Source organism: Octodon degus, unplaced genomic scaffold (assembly GCF_000260255.1).
Source record: "Octodon degus isolate 3935 unplaced genomic scaffold, OctDeg1.0 scaffold00058, whole genome shotgun sequence".
Classification (NCBI taxonomy): Eukaryota; Metazoa; Chordata; class Mammalia; order Rodentia; family Octodontidae; genus Octodon; species Octodon degus.
This window is the reverse complement of record NW_004524634.1, coordinates 12,118,094-12,135,915: the sequence shown is the minus strand read 5'-3', so window position 1 is coordinate 12,135,915 and position 17,822 is coordinate 12,118,094. Positions and strand designations below refer to the sequence as shown.

The 17,822-nt window shown below is 41.4% G+C and overlaps 1 protein-coding gene across 2 annotated transcripts in view; it reads right to left on the bottom strand.

The window, feature by feature from the left end:
- The window catches only part of Ctnna2 (catenin alpha 2), a 1,043,423-nt gene that overhangs the window by 238,310 nt on the left and 787,291 nt on the right, over positions 1-17,822 (bottom strand). For both annotated transcript variants that reach the window (XM_004634143.2, XM_004634144.3), the window contains exon 8: positions 15,270-15,422. In XM_004634143.2, coding sequence (XP_004634200.1) covers positions 15,270-15,422 — 153 coding nt within the window. The remainder of the gene's footprint in view (positions 1-15,269; positions 15,423-17,822) is intronic.

Below are 17,822 nucleotides of genomic sequence, written 5' to 3'. Positions count from 1 at the left end.
ATATTGAAGTCCTAACCTCCAATCTTCAGCATATGATGGCACTTGAAAACAGAACTTTTCAGGCAGTTATGATGTTAAAATGGGGCCATTTGGGTGGATCCAGATGCAAGCTGACTGATGCCCTTATAAGAAAACAAATTTGACACAAATGGAGACTCTACAGCTCAGAGGGAGAAACGTGAAGGTATAGTGAGATGTTGCCACCTCTAAGTCCTAGCGAGACCTTAGGAGAAAAGTGCATCATCTATATAAGCCACTTTGCCTTCCCTGGGACAAAAAATACCTGACACCTGAAATTCAAAGAGGGCAAAGTTTATTTTGGCTCCCAGTTCCCAGAGGATTCAGGCCATGGTCACCTGCAGGACAGAAACAGTGTGACAGAAGGCGCAGGAAAGCTTCTCAACCCAGGAAAGGAATCAGAGAGAGGAAGGAGGAGCTGGAGATAGAGAACAACCTTCCAGATCATGTCTGAAGGGACCCGCCCCAGCCAGGCCCTGCCCCCAGCCAGGCCCTGCCCCCAGCCAGGCCCTGCCCCAGCCAGGCCCCACCCCCTACCCCCTCATTTGCCTCCTGAACTCATTGGTGGATAAATCCATTGCTAATCTTAGTCCCCCACAGCCCAATCACCCTCAAACACATGAGAATTTTGAGAGAATTTGAGATCTAAACCATAACACCTCCTGACACATCCACCTTGGCCTGGAACTATGAAAAAATGTTTTTCTGTTGGTGAAGCCACCTAGTTAGTGTATGATATTTTGTTATCACAACACCAACAAAGAACACAGTACCTATGGTTTAGAATGGTCCACAATTTTATCAAAAGATTTGGACCAAATGATAGAAATTAAAAGCCTAATAATATCTAATAGACTTGGTAAATAAATATCAACTTGTAGTAATTAAGCATTTCTGGATGCCCTGGACGGGGGAAGTTGGAAGCTAATGGTATCTTGCAGGCTAAAGAGATATTTGAAAATTATCTGTGTTTGAGCATTATAAGTAAGATTGATCCAAAGCAATCACTGAATCATTACTTTCTTTATGTGAGCCTCTTGTTTTCTGTAACCACACTTTAGTTATAACATGTGGAATTCAAGCCTTCTCTCCACTGCAAGGTCTAATGTTGTAATTCACGGTTTCCAAGACGATGTTCCTCAGTGTTCGTGTGCCTTCGGAATCTCACAGAAGTAGCTGCAGCTTGAGGAAATTGCCACCATGTATCTGCTTCTACGTTTCTTTTCTGCCTTCCTGAAGCTACTTGTGGGAACACAGTCTAGAAAATCTTTTAAGTCAGTGCTTCACAAACTTGGATGTCATGGGAGTTTCCTTACAAGGTAGATGAAGGGAGAAGTAGTGCCTGGCATTCAGGATTTTTAATCAGCTCCTCAGTGAAAACTAGGGGCCACCATCAGAGCAGAGAGGCTCTGTGCTTCCTGCAGTTAGCATCCTCATGCCTAGGAGTAGGGTCCGTCCCTTGATGTGCTAGAGCAGACTCATCTGCAAACACCTGCTTGCCTGCTCAGGCAGGGAAGAGAGTGACTGAGGCTGATGACCAGGACCCTAAGGGTAAGTGCACTCTTCCTCCCCTGGGACTCTTCCTCACCTGGATGAGGCTGGCTTGCTGGATCCATAGTGCATCCAGTTCCCCAGCTGCTTAGTAATCTCCTGTGGCTTCACTTCCTTTTCATTCAAAACCTAATATAGGCAGTCATCACAGAGGCAGAGGAAAGAAATTCCTGACTAAGGAAACAGTAACGAGAAAGACTAAGCCAACACCTCTTTAGTTCGTGGACATTTTTCTTTCTGTCTATGAGATGACCTGAGAGCTATGATTATGAAGTATAGAGAATTTAGGCCAAGCCAGAGAATTGCACCCCAAATGTAACTCTCAACTAATAAGAATTTCTTGAGTATATATAATGCCTGCCTTCTTATCTTATTGAACAACTAGTCCTGAACTTCATGGTAACTTGAATGGGGTATATTTTGTCATCCTCCAGCCTATTCCTGCATCATTTTGAGTATATCAAGACTTACCTACTTGTTCCTGCCCTTTCTCATGGAAGTCTTAGTTTCAGACAGCTGCCTGAGTTAAGAAGGAATCAAGGAGACAATCCTAATTAGATCCTGGTATCTGAACAACAGCTAAGTGTCTCCTCCTGGACTTAGTTTCGGAAAACTCCGACATATTTTTAAATTGTGACATTAGAGACAGCATTAAAGATCACAGAGAAGTAATTTCATGACAAGAGATTTTCACCAAATTACTTCGGGGTTAAAACTGATGGGAGTTTTGAGTAACAGTAATTTCAAGATCATTTTAATTAAGAAACAAAGCTTCCCCTATTCCTCGGTTATCTGGTCACTTGATTCAGATCAAAGAATGGGTGTCGCAAATTAATCAGTGTAGGCACGGAGCACAGCATATATGTGATTTGAATAACATGATCCATATATTTATTCTATTTTTATAAAGATTATAAAGAAATTATTTGCTGATATGGATCAGTTTGTCTCTCAGGTGATTACTGACAATATCTGTATGATTTCTTTTTCTTTTCTTCTCTCTCTCTCTTTTTTTTTTTTTGGTATGATTTCTTGTTCCAACTGGGCAGGGGGTGAAATTGGACTATAGACAGTGTAAAATATCTTACAATGCACAAGTAGTTCTTGGCCACAAACCTTTATAGACCAAACTGCCAATAGGAGGAAGATAAAACCCTTACTGATGAAGAACCACATATTCCTCATTAAACACTTTCATCTTCATATTTACTATCCACGTTATCCAGTTATTCAAAGAGGAAGAGATCACCACTGAAATTACTCTCAGCAGCCAACCATATTGCCCCAGAGAGAGAACCAATTACAAATCCAACTAGCTACTGACTCACTAGGCTTCTGAGAAATTGTAAATCCCTTTGATCAAAACAAAGTGCTGGCTCTTTGAAAAGTTACTGTGGAAGAGATGGGCTAGGAAATTACAAACAGCTATGTGAAAATGAAAGCCACACTTAACTTCTTTCCACCTTCTGGGAAACTTGTAATAGAAGTAGTCATTTCACACTGAAGTTCTGCCACATATGCTGATGAAATATTAGTTTCAATGCTTTCTTTATGGACTTACACTTTGACTCTTCTGGGCAAGAAAACTACTTGCACAAATGTCATTAGTACTTTCGGACTGTGAGAAACTCTTCAGAATTCTGCAGCAGCATTTATTAATGGTACTGAAACAAAACTCTTTTCTCTAAAACTCCAGTTAAGCAACTGAGACAAAGGTTGGATTGTTACCATTTTGAGAAAAGCAATTGTTGCTCTCAAAATTCCAGGACAAAAAGGCAGAGAGGGTTCCATGGGTAGTTTCCCTCAAAACAATCAAGAGAAATAAAGAAACATGATACAACTAGTGTTTGTAGAAATGCAAGGAATTGAAAGCTATAAACATAATGAGCGCCCTATTGAAAAGTTTCTGGTGACAGAGGACCCTCAGGAGAAACAACTGAGGTCAGACAGTCTGCGAAGTCAGGAAAAGTAGAAAAAAGACTCTTAAGGCAAAATTCAAGGGCAGAGTAACAATGTGAGTTTAAGCTATGAATCACAGCTTTATCAAGTAGAGCTGTTAGTAGAAGTCACCAAATCCCTTGTTTACCTAGACTGAGTCACCTCCCTCTTCTCACTTTTTTCTAGTAAGTGATCTCTCCAGTCTCCCCTTTCCTGCTTGCCTCAGCTTTTCACCTTGCCATGTCTGCGGAGTGTTACTTCCTGGGCTATTCCTGGCTCTGTTTCCAGTGTCCTCTGCAATAACATGGCCTGTCTTTAATACCCGCCCACCTCATTATTTGAGTGTTTGGCTTTGGCTTTTGCAACTCTGAACTTTACCTGGGTGAGGCAGATTCACCTTCTACCTCCCAGAGGGGTCTGAGGCTCATGTGCTAGCTGTCCTCTGCTGGGGACAAACATCTGCTTGGTGTCACAGCGACGGAAAGGGCACACAAAAAAAGGGGACTGATTTGGTTGTAGATAGCAAATTTATTTATTTTATTTTTTGTAACCTCTATGTAACGGAGATACTTGAAGACACCCACTTGAGAAGACTTGACTTTTTGAGATACTTGATTGTGGGGATCCAAACAGCCTCTTTCACTGAGTGCTGCGTGGGGATAGGTCAAATCCCTGCCTATTTTTAGTTTGCAAAACCACTGATCTAGAGGAAACTCTATTGCCCTGCTGTCATTACTGGTCCCCAAGTCCTCAGCCTCCCTGTAGAAACTGCCATGACATTTTGCAAAACTTCAGTAACACCCTGTCTGTAGAGGCAGCCTGAGACACCTTTTCGCTAATACATTACAGGCTTTGCAATGAAAGCTTGTGGTGTGTTAAAATGAAGTTATAAACCAATTTTCTCAATCATTTTGAATGTAAAAAATAGAAAAGCTATGTGGGTGTGGGCAGGATTGAATCTGATGTCCCTCCACTGGGTAAGCAAATCACTTCCTTGGGATCATTTACAGATTTGGAAATACACGTTCATTCTTCCAAAAAAAAAAAAAAAAAAAAAAAAATAGGAATGATGAAGTCGTACGGCTCTTATTGTTTTAGCACAAAAAATAACAAGTTGTCAGTCTGTGTAAGTAACTATATTTTGGTGGCAACTGGCATTCTGTGAAAATATTGACTCAATTCCCAGGCACCTTGGATGTGTGACATTCACACCCTGCGGCAGCTCCAGCATGCCTAAAGAGGAGCAGCCAAGGGCAGCAATCTGGGTGCAAGTGGCAGGGAGGGAATTTCCAAAAGTCTCATTTATATGACAAACAGTTTTACGTGGATTTCATATTAAAGGTCAACTAAAACATTTTTCCCTAAAAAGACTCATGTTATGTTATGCATAGGATTGACATCCAAGAATATGTGTGTACCTAATGCCTCTATTCAAGTACACAGTGCAATGGCCCCGAGGGACTGAGGCTGGATTGGGAGCCATGAGTAGCTTGTGCAGAAGTGTGACACGCCACCTGCCACCCCTTGGCACCGTGGCTGTCACGGCTATTGGCTTTCACCAACAAGCACTGATGAGTCTGTAGTCAAAGGGTTGGGAGTACTGGAAGCTTTTATTTCCTGTAAACAAATGATGTCAGTAAGGCACAGAACATTATTTAGCAAATATGCAGATTTTTCTTCATGGAGGGCATTAGCATCTATTTTGTCTTTGGCTCCAACATGGCTGAGAGACCCATTAATAAACAACTGTTGAAACTGTCTTTCACACGTAGGGTCAGTCATAAGCCAAAGTCATGGGATCACAATAACAAGTGCTGAGTTCCATGTCATTGGTCCCTTTATGGTTTGGGACATATCAGCTGCCAGCTTCCTCTCAAGCTTCAATTTTCTGTCCACATAAGGCACGAGGGCACTGGGAAACCACTGCAGTGACATGTTTGTCTTGTGCTGCCGAATTCCAGAGTCAGTGACAAATTTTCCTTAGAAAAATATCTGCCTGGCAAGTGCAAGGGCCTGAGTTCAAACCCGGGTTCCGGAAAAAAAAAAAAAAAAGTCATCATTCCTTTTATTTAGAATCTGCATATGGGAAAGATTTAGGAATCAGGAGCCAGGGAGACAGCTCAGCAGTCCATACGCCTGCTTGGCAAGCACAAGGATGCAAATTCAATCATGAATGCTGCATGCTGTGCCAGTTCTGTGACAAGCTGGCCACCGAAACCAGGCATGGTGGCATACACCTGTAATCCCAGCATTGGGGAGGCTGAGACGGGAGGATTACTATGAGTCCAAGCTATTTAGTGAGACCCCGTACCAAATAACTAATTAATTGAGTAAATAAATCTAAAATATCTCAAAAAAAAAAAAAAGGTTTAAGAATCAAGTGATCAAGTTCTAGTTAGAGCCTAAACTACATGTCAGACAAAATGTATGGGTGTGATGATAAAAAGTGATGGCTGACACGGCCATGGACATACGTCATTTCTCTGTCAAAGTACTCCATGCATCAGGTCCAAAGGACCCATGGCATATTTTAAGGTAGGGGTTAAAAGTCCATTTCTACTGAGCTTCAGGCTGGCCACAGGGCTTTGTGAAGTCGAACTCTCCTTTCTTCCAGAGTTAATGGAGTCAAGGTACTCTGAAAATGTGTTCTGAGTTCAAAAAAGTGATGTGCCTATGCACCATCTTCTTAAGCCATGACTTCAGGCTGGCTAGAGGGCTTTGTGACAGAAAAACCCCTTGCAAATAGCAAAAGTGGAACACAGGAACATTCAAACAAAATTTTTTACGGCACAAGTAAAATATTTCTTGCTCTTTTTAAATGCACCACATCATTTTCTTATCTTTTAAGAGAATAAAAAAACAGTAAAGAAATAGAAATGATATAGAATTTCACTAAGTAAAATAGGAATTTAACAATCATTGCTATATTGCATAATGTTGTCTTCAAATTCCTTGTTCTGATTAACAGTTGTAAGCATGCAAAATTGCTCAAAATATTAAGCATTAACTGTTCCTTTCCATAGACTTATAGAAATCAGAAATACAATGATCCAAGGTGTCCTGTCTCTCTTTCTCTCTCTCTCTGTCTCTCTCTCTGTCTCTCTCTCTTTCTCTCTCTCTGTCTCTCTTCTCTCTTTCTCTCTGTCTCTCTCTCCCTCCCTTTCTCTCTCCCTCCCTCCCTCCCCACCCCATTCTTCATCCCAGTTCTTCCTTCCCTTTCAACAGTTCCTTTCTCTTTCATAGCATCTATTGTACCTTTCGGATTTTATGTCCTCTTTCAAATTTTCATAACAGGCAGACAAGATGATGTTTACACGTATGTGTCTGATTGATTTCACTTATGGGTATGGTCTCTAGTTGCATCATTTACCTATAAAAGCATCGAGTTTATCTTTCATTATAGCTGAGGACTACTCCATAGTAAACACACCACATTGTTTTGATGGGGAACAATTTTTCCACTTTTACTTTGAAGGAATATAGCAACAATGAACTATATAAGCTTATACTTATGTAGATGGATTTGTAGAAATCCTTTTTAATGATTGTAAAAAAATATGCATTTCAACAGAAAACGTACATACACATACAGAGAACATCCCCCAATAGGTGATGAAACAGTAAAACTATGAATCAGTACAACACAAAGTCAAGGATTTCCTGTCTATCTATAGCAACAACATGACACACAATCCTCCAACGAATGTCTATCTGGAAACATCACTATGATGCTCAAAACCCAGTTTCCCAGGTCTCTTTCTCAGCCTGCATCACACTCTTCCTCTACTCTGGAAAAGTAGACTAAAGTAGACATTGAGGTCACTCAAGCTTCTACTGTGCTGAAGATAATCTTGGAAGGAGTGGATAAAGCTAATAAAGATAAACAGATATATGGAGAGAGAGAACAAAGGAGCGTTGAGATATCAGAAAGAACTCATGCTCAGGGCTTCGTTCTTCCTATCTCAGCCTCCCCAGCACTGGGATTACAGGTGTGCACCACCACACCCAGTTTCAGGGACCACACAGTGCACCCAGGGTTCCAGGAACAGCACAGCATGTGGTACCAGGGATTGTACCCAGGTCCTTTTGCTGGCCCGGTACGCACTGAGACCACCGAGCTATCTCCCCAGCCCATGGGCCCAGGGTTTCTGAGTCCTTGTTCCATCACCCATTAGCTGGCAACTTTGGACACACTCTCTGCTTCCTTGAACCTCAGGTTTTCTCATCTGCTAAACTGGGATAGAAACAACTACAACTCATGTTTAAGAAGATTAAAAAAAACAGGTAATAGAGGAAAGTATTATAAGATATCCTGTAGAGAATAAACTTATGCCAATTCTCTTTCCCTTTTGCCTTAGATATGAGAAATATAACCAACTACTCTCTCTTTTCTGAATGTTTCTTCATAAGGCTACATAATTCATCTACTGAACTGTAATGTTGGGATCTAGTTGAAGTAGGGCTAGCTTTTATCAATATTCTTGTGAACTAAAATTTCATGGAAACCAATAGTTGATTCTTCTTATTCCTCAAAAGGTAATTTGGCTCATAATTGTGACCCTCCTTGGAATTTGGATTGTGTGGCAAAGACTTCAAGGTAATCTGAAAATCATGTGTGCATGGTTATTTTAGTCACTGGAGTATATTTTAACAGTAAATTTTGAATATCTTTGGTTTCACATTTTGCAAACAATTATGAAAGTCTATAGCTTTTAATAATTTGTACAGATGTGAACAAGGTAGGCTGTGTAGGTAAAGTCTCTCGGGGTGGTGAGTGAGTGAGCTTATGTGACTGCTCAGTATCACCACATGAAAGCAGCTCGGGTTATCTACTTCACTAGGATAGACAAAAGAAATGTGTTTTTGCAGAAAAATTACTCCCAGAAATGTGTGCGCTAAAGTATAGTTCTTCTCCAAAATATGATTTGAGATATATGAAACTTGATGCCTACACAGTATGTAGCAACAGAAGCATTTATTTTTGAGTAACTGCTGCAGGATCAGGCATCATACTGAAAATGTGCACGAAAGACCAGACTACAGGGTAGAGTTACATGAGGCTTCTTCAGTGTGGTTCCTGGAGTCTTTCTGATGTTGATTCCCTTGATATTTGGTTTTTTGTCTTACATTTTGAAGCAAGACCCTGATATTTACAAAATTCTACTCCATTTCTTTAAACCTAAACCATTTGTACAGGGTTTTCAGTTTCACACCTATTAAACTACTATAGCCAGAGCCAAGTGAGAAGCAGCTGAGAGTGCAGGATGTTTTTTTCAAAAGCTCTAACTGATGTCCCTTCTGCAGAACATCAAAACTCGGACTTGCCCCAGGTTCTTCTTTGGCTTATGTCTTCACATCCAGGAGAAAGGCTACCTTGAAAATATAACCCAAAACCAACCATTTCTTCCCGCCTCCCCCATGACTATTCCAGTTACAGTCCTAATGGCATGCCAGAGCATTGCAATAACACAGGTCCTTCGTGCTCCTGTGTTTGCTACTCTGCATTGTATTTCCCATAGAACAGTGAATATTTCTTTACAAATGAAAGTCAGATCATGCCGAGCCTTTGTTCTGAACTCTCCAATCAATGCAAACGTATAAGTGAAATGCAGAATCTTGACATAGCCCTCAAATCATCCTGGTAATATTTTCATCATTCTCGGTTCCAGTCACACCAGTCTCTGTTCTTCAGGCAGGCCGAGTACCCCACTACCTTGGAGTATTGGCTGTACTGTTCACACAACATGGAACACTCATCCGCTTCTTTCTGTTCTCTGCTTAGTTACCATAAAACAAATCTTTTCTGCTCTCACATGTCGTCTTCTACCACTCTGTGTCCTCTTACTCTGTTACATTTCACACCATTGCACACCCTACACCCTTAACCACTCTTTTCCTGTTGCGCAATGGATGTGCACCCTGGAGAGGAGGAACTTGTCATTTTCTCATGGTTACACGGCCAGTGGCTGAACAGCGCCGCACATGCATGCCCCTCAGCAGTTATTGCTGAGAACAAGTGGAAGAAGGGTGAGTGGAGATCAACTGCCCCAGACCTGAAACAAAAGCTGGGCTGATGGACTGATCACACGAGCAATTATAAAGTTTAGGGTTCATCTCTTGCTTTCCAGCCTTGTAGTTCTAACACATGAAGTTTTTTATTCCACCTCAGGGACAGCTGGCAAGTGTATGAGGTCAAGAGAATGAAGTAGAAGTAGAGTTGTCATTCCCTTGTCCAACTCAGCATTGCTATGGCCTCAGTGCTGTACTTAATGTTGTCATACAGCACCAACTCTCTGCTTAACATCACTGTAACTATGGCTAAGAGCCACAGGGCAGGGACAAAATGACAGGGACATAAAGGGCATTGCTCCCGGAGCAGCCTTAGACAACTATTCTTTGGAATATGAGTGACAAACAGTAGAGATAAGAGTTCTTCACATTAGTTCTTCAGACTTACAATTCCTCCTTAGGATTAAATTAGGGAATTGAATAGGCAGCATACTTCTATGCTGATGGTCCCTAAATTGACCCACAGACTCCTTAAGGCATACTATAAAACTATATATCCTCGAAGGCTGAAAGCCTGACAACATCACTGGTTGTATTTATCATTTTACTCAATCTTCAGGCATCATGTAGGTATTGAATGCTTGCTATATATAAGTATTGGCATGATGCTGGGGTATAGTTTGGAATCAATTAGACATGGTCTTTTCTTTCAAGAGCTGGTAAAGGAGCATCGTATAGCTTAGAGTTCTCTGTGTACACCCCTGAGGAAAGAAGAATGGCACGAGTGGGGAAAATGTAGTAAACTCATCTCACTTGGGGGCACATCCAGATGGAAACTGAACCATGACTAGAAATGAGAAGAGGAGGTGGAGTGTGGCATCTACCAGGAAAAGAGGCAACAGGAGCATAAACTAGGTAGCAAGGAACGTGACACAGTCAGTAAGCAAACGATGACATCAGTGGTGGATGCTTTGATATGTTTGCTTTCCTCTACAGTATTTGTAACATTTTGTAAAGTTTAGATTCTCTTAATCAGCAGACCCTGAAGTTACATCAAGAATTGTTGATTAGGAGAATTCAGTGAATTGAATATGATGACTTATGATCAATAATGTCAGCTACCACAGGGACTACCACCAAGAGAACTGAACAAAATATGTGTTAGTAATTTCTCCTCATGGGTACAAGCCAGCTAACTCACCAGCCTGAGGTTGGCTCAGGACTTCAGCATGGAGCCCTTCAGGAAGACGAAGGAAGGGAGAGTGAGCCCAGAGGCTGCAGCCAGGAGGTTTGCTTTAATCATGTGGGCCGTGTAGTTTGTTCTAACATCTTGGTCTTTACCTGAGAAAATCAGGAGCTCTCTGTACGGCCACAAGCAGAGAATCTGCATGATACAATGGCAGGTTTAGCGATTGGTTCACTTTGACTGCTGGATGTAGAAGGCACTAAAGGAGGCCCAGAAGATGAGAGGGGCAGGTTGGCAGTTACGACAATTGCCCACCTCGTACAGCAGGGAGCTGGTACTGGGTGGAGGGTTTGGGAGGGCTAGGAGTGGAAAGAACAGGCAGGGAGACTGAATGGCCAAGCAATGGCAGGAATAAAACAAGTTTGGAAGCTCAAATCCGAGGAATTAGTTTTCTTCTTCATTTTCAGAATTAGCTTTTCTTTTTATTGAAATGCATATTTTGCCTCCATTTACTTCCATTCCACCTCGGCCTGGACTGCATGATTTTGATACCGATTTGCCACGATTTGCATTGCATTGCTCCAAGCTCTATTTAATTTGCTTGTAAATGAAGTATGACAGGTGTCCTTTGTGAGTTCAGGTCATTCTCAGAGGCAGCCCCAGCTTGAGTTCCTCAGTCTACTATCAAAAGGGTGAGTTAGCTGGGTTGTGGACACAAGGAGAAACTGCTATTTGTTATATTCAGTTGTACAGGAGATGTTTCCTATGGTAGCTAACACCGATCCTCATTCATCATATTTAAGTCACTGAATTCTAGTCAAGTCTCTGCTGCAAATTCGGGATCTGTTGAATAGGAGAATCTAATCATTATAAAATGTTACAAATACTGATGAATAGGAAAACATGTAAAACTCTACTTTTGTTTGCTATAGTAGTTATGAAACACCAAATTACATTCACCATTCATATTCTATCAATATTTTGTTTGCATTCCAATCATCCATATTCAAAGTTTTCTAAGGATCAGAACACAGTGTATTAGATTGAGACCAGCCCCATTTACTTTGCATCAGCAATTGCTATGAACACCAAATTAAACAACAACAACTAGGAACAGAGCAATGACGTGCAAACGCAAGGCAAAAATACAAAAGGGTTTGGAAAGCCCAATCAATGGTAATGAAATTCAATGATTAAGAAATGTGGAAAGGACTCCATTGTCAGTAACTGGTAAGTTATTTCATGAATTATTTATTCAAAATGTGGTGAATGGCTTTTACAGGACTTACAAGGATTGGAGTGTAAAGCTCTAATAGGTATATTCAGGCATCATAGGTGCTGGGTAAGGGTGTGAGAACATGCCTAGCTACAAGAAAGAGCTAGATCTGCAGCCCCTTACTTCAGGTCAAGCTAGATTTTGCTGCGGTGATGTGTATGCACTGAGTTATGAGAGCCCAGTATTGGCCTCTCTCTCTCTCTCTCTCTCTCTCTCTCTCTCTCTCTCTCTCTCTCTCTCGGAGCAGACTCAAGAACTTGAACTTGCACTTATGCTGCTGAGATATCTCCCCAACCCCTCGTAATATATTCACTGAATGAACAAATCTCTGACTAAAAATTTTAAAAGTAGGTTTTTTGGAAGGAGTGTTTTCACTTTGAGCTATATCTCAGCACTACATTTTCTAGCTTTCTTTTCTTTTTTAAATTTTGAGATGGGTTCTCACTAAGTGGCCCGGGATGGGTTCAAATTTATCATCCTGCCTCAGCCTCCTAGACAATGTGCATGAATCCCCATGCTCAGCTGTGCACAAATCAACTCTCCTCCTTTGCCCCTAGATGTGTTGCCTTTAGACAAAATGGAGTGAACCTCAAAGCACCCATTCTCTTGCAGAAAACAATTAGAAAGTTGCAATAAAAATTATTTGCTGAAAAATATGAGGAGGCAACCAGTGCAGTCAGAATTTACCAAAATCATAACCATGAAGAGACACATCTGAGCCTGTAGAGTGGCACATACCTGGAACCCCAGCACTCTGGGAGGCTGAAGCAGGACTAGTATGAGTTGCCACTTACCTGGCAGTTTAGCAACCTGACAAGACCCTGTCTCCAAATAGATAGGACTGGGAATGCAGCTCCATGTGAAAGCTCTGGGTTCAGTCCCTAGTGTCACAAAAAGCAGGGGTAGGGAAAGAATCTTCAAATATATTTAAAGCCCACAATCTATAGAAATTCTTGGGACACCAGTTTCTCCATAGTCCTAGACCACTCCACTTCCCAGACCCTGCATCTCCTGGACACACAGTTGTCCTGAAGTAAACTGGCAGCCATGACCATACATGGATGGTGAAGGACAGAAGATGGGATGACGCTTTGCTTAAATGTTGGAGCGCTGGCAGCACCAAGCCTTCTGTTTCTAGTCAAAGTTGAAGAACAGATAACACCCAGAGTGACAGGACTCATTGCCAGTACAACAGAAACTCAGGATGAGAGGAAATTATAGATGTGTCCAGGGTCTATCACAGGAGAGGCAAGAATGAGTAGACACGGTGGCTCCTCCCCTGACCCTGGGATCGTACCTATAGACTGCCGATTCTGAATTTCCAATATGCTCCACAAGTGAGGCTTCCCACAGAAATCCAGAAAGACCACAGCACTGATGTAGCTGTGGATCACGCAGCATTAAATGCATTCCTGTAATCTTCATCCACAGTATCTACACCACACCATCTAACATTGTTTCTATAAATTCTGCAATTATCTCTTAAAGCTATACTTACATAGATGGGACAGTGTATTCATATACTAATATTATTTGATCACGTGCATACTTAAAGATTTGCTGTGTTTTTCCTTCTCTACCTTCCTTCCACCTCTCCTCTTGTTTATTTTGTTTATTTCTGTTTTTTTTTAACCTGTACCTCAAAACACAGAAATGACCAGGACTTATAAACTTAATGTTGTAAAGACTCGAGAGTATTCTTCAACAATCAAATGAACATATTTCCCCCACTAATGATAATTCAACCCAGAGGTTTTTCACTGTATCCTCACCCTCCTTTCTTGTTTCAAGGCAGAACCCAATGAATCACTAAGCTGCCTGGGCTGGATTTGAACGTGTGACCTTCCTGCAATGTCCAATAGCCCAGCCCAAGTGAACTCTTGTGTTATGTTGTGGAATGCAACAAGTGACAGAGGGTTTGATTTATAGGTGGAAATAAAACCAGAAAGCTTGTCTTAATATTGTGAATATAGCCTTATTTTAGACTCTAGACTAGTGTTACCCTGAGACATCGGAATTATGGCAAGAAGCTTGAGAATCAGTTATTGTGGTCTAGGCTTTGTCCTATAGAACTTATAGACTGTTGTCATGGGGGATAACGTAACCCTGTGATAACCAGGAGCTTCACGTGAAGCATGAGCCTGGTGTACGACTTCCTGCTGGCTGGGTGTCTGCTGCCTCAGAGCCACGGACAGCGTTGGACTAACCAAAGAGTAAGTCAAGCAGGGGCTCAGGACACAACCAACCTCAGCACCATCACTGTCACCACTCTGAGAAAACAACGGATTTGATATCTAATGAGCTCATTAAGAAAAAAAATGTGGAAGTGCTCCACGGTGGTGGAGACAGCACTGAACCTTCAACCTGGCTGAAGTTTGAATCCGGTCCAGAGCCCCACTGTCTGGATTTGTAGCTTCCACTCACCTCCCTGGTGCAGGCTGTGCCCCCACCCCACACCTCCTTTTTAACGCCACATCAGTCATCTTACCTGTGCCAAGCTGTTGGCCTTTAGCTCCTACATCTAGGCAGGCCCAGCGATTATTTCTCTTTTATAATATTTTCAGTATTCTGCAGTAAAATGTCTACATTGGTAAATTTATATTTATCACATTAGGTTAATATATGATATATCCCTATAAGCGGGAGCTCGCACTAATACTGCCCCAAGACCTTTCATGAGGAGTCCACGTCTGTTTGGGAGGAGCGAGGGTTCTCCCTGTGTATTTGCAGGTTCTACATCCAATGCATGTTTCAGAGTGTGGAGCAGTGAGCGGAGCAAACAGGGAGGAGAGGGACTGTGTGCTAGGCCTCCATGGGCAGTTTCAATTTTCTCTTAAACCCGGAAGTCAGCATTTCAGAAGTTTTGTTTTCACTTGATTTCATGTTGTTTTGTTCAAGTGCTGGGGATGGAACCCAGGTCAAGAGCACGCTAGCAAGTATTCCGCCACTACGCTCCAGTTCCAACTTCTTCACTCATCACTTGGGAAAAGTCCTAAATATTTCAGTTTCTCCTTTTAACTACTTTTTCAGGAAAGTTGCAATGACATGTAACAGAGCGCATTCAGAGTTCAGAGACAGAGCTAAGAGAGCTTGCTAATGACTGGTATCTTTTGAAAGGGGTAGATACATAAGCAAATTAAGGAAAGGAAGATTCCAGGGCTTTAGTTTTTTCCAATAAAGCCATACAGGGTCCATCTATGAAATCCCCAGAGCCACAGGCAGCCATGTACTCCACCTCTCTCTACCGGTTGTATGAGGTAAGTCCTAGCCGGCCCACCATGGCTGACTCACCTCCACCAGCTTGTTGGCGTGCTCACGGAAAACTTGGGCATATTCCTTTACTTCCTTCTCATTCCCACTCTTTGCAGCTTCAATGAGTACCAGCAAAGGGACGTTGGTTTCCAAGAACGAATCAGATATGTGGTCCATCACTGCTTTACGAAGCTACAATTAAAACAAAAATAAGGTGTACAATTAATGCATAGAAATGTTGACTTTCCTTAAGCTACTGCCCACTTCATTCTGTGTAAAAAAGGTCCCCACTCTCTGTTTTTCATTTTGCCAGTGTTCTACCATGTCAGAGAAAAGCAGAAGGATGAGAGATGGATATCTACCTGTGAACTAAATGTATCACATTTCAATTTGAAATTTAGAATATGGCATGAATCTCAAAATACCAAAGGTCTTCTCCTATCAAAAGTCTCTCATTCTTCATTGGCCAAAGTGTTCCCCTTTCAAGAGGCCAGCCAAATAGCTCAGCAGATTAAAGCACCCACAAGCAGGCTCAGGGGCCGGGGTTTCATCCCCAGGCCTGCTGTGCTGGCCCCATCCCCGGGGTGCGCTGAGACAGCAATTGAGACTGGGCATGCCTGTAATCCCAGCTCTTGGGAGGCTGTAAACAGGAGAATCACTATGAGTCTGATCTAGTAGTGAGACCCTGAACACTCTGTAGATCCTTCCCTAAAATAAAAAATAAATAAATAAAAAATAGTGTTCCCCTTCAGTAGTTTTCAATCATGACAATAGTTTAAATGTAAGGCTCTTCAGAAGAAGACAAATGTAGGCATTAGCCAACCAGTGGGGAGAAATTTGGATGAAGAGCCGAGCCTTGAAGTTACCCAAGACATCTTACTTTTGCGTAGTCACTGCCCTTTCTTGATTCAGTAGTGGTACATCATAGACATGTGGAAAGGAAGCATCTACAAATCTTAAAAATCTTTCTGCCTAGATGCTATGATGGTATAATTGCTATGCTCCAGAAAGAAAAACGTATAATTGTTCTCCAAGGTAAAGAAGAATAAATAAACTCAAATCTTCTAACAATGCATAATTATACATCATCCCCAGCTTTTTAAAATAATAATAACAGCAGCTGCTTGAAAGTAAAAGAAAACTGTCCCTGAACAATCACCTTACTGCAGCTTTGTTCATAATTGTCTGCCGGTATATAGATACAAACAAAAATAAACAGAAGAGAAAATGGAAAACAATCTGTTTGTTTTCCAGTCTCTGATAAAGTGAAACATACACAATGGTTATTGGCCAGAAGAACACTGTGAAGAAGTGTGTCCATTTGCTTTTGTGCACTAATTATCATTCGATAAGACATGAATGTCTATGTAGCAGTTACTTCGGTTTAATGCTGAATTGGACTTGACATTTTACTGTATAAGATATAATAAAGGCTGTGTAAAGTTAGTAGAGCTTAGTTACTCAATTGACAAAATGTATTAAATTTCTGCCTGGGCACACTGCTTTTTAATGGTGTCTTATATTTTCCGGCCTGCTTAAATGGCCAAACGTCCAGTGAAGATCTTTGTAGTGAAGAAGCAGAGGCTTTTCTACAGTCACAGGGCAGCAAAAAGAAAACCTAAAGAAGGTTGAAAGGAGGGTAGAAAGGGAGCTCTTACTGTTCCCCTACCTGCCTAGAGTATAAATTGCTGGAAGAAATTTGCATGTAAAGCCCCAAGAATTTGGAAACTGTCATTGGTTTTCCATAATTCAAGTGGATATAAAATAATTGTAGGCATACAGGATGCCTGGGTTATGCATCAGCTCTATAAAAGGGAGCAGGTTGAAGGCAAACAATGACCGTAATACCAGTGCTGGGGAGGCTGAGACAGGAGGACCACTGTGAGTTCAAGCTGTGTAGCGTGACTCTGAACCAAATAAATAAATATTTTTTTAAAATTGAAATTTAAAAAACCTCATTAAAGTGACCTTCAAGAGCACTTAAGGAATTACATGTGAAATTCTTTAATTTTTTTTTTTTTTTTTTTTTTTTTTTTGCGGAACTGGGGATTGAAACCAGGCCCTTGGGCTTGCCAGGGAAGTGTTTATTCCACTGAGCCATCTCTCTCTCCCCAAATATCTCTTTGATTTAAAAACATAAATACCTTCCCAGCTTTCTTCTGGACAGAGCTGCATCTAGAGAAGATACTATGAGAAATGTAATAAGACATGAACCGAAGGTGAAGTGGGGAGTTGCGTTAGGCAGATGAGCAGAGTTGATCCCCCAATCTACCCACTACATTTTCCAACATAGTAACACACAGGAGACTTCTATCATGAAAGGAAGCTCCTTGTGTCCAGGATCTTCATAAATTTCCAGAAAGATCATGTCCACAATAGTGAGTAACTCAAAATTATTCAGGCTAAATTTCATACACAAAAATTAGAGAAATGAAGCTGGGTGCGGGGGTAGGTGTCTGTCATCCTAGCTACACGAGAGATTAAGATGGGAGGATTGTGAGTTTAAGACCAGCTTGTGAAACTTAGTAAGACTTCATTTTAAGAAGGAGAAAATTGAGAATAAAGGAGATGGCTTGGTGGAATAAGCACTTG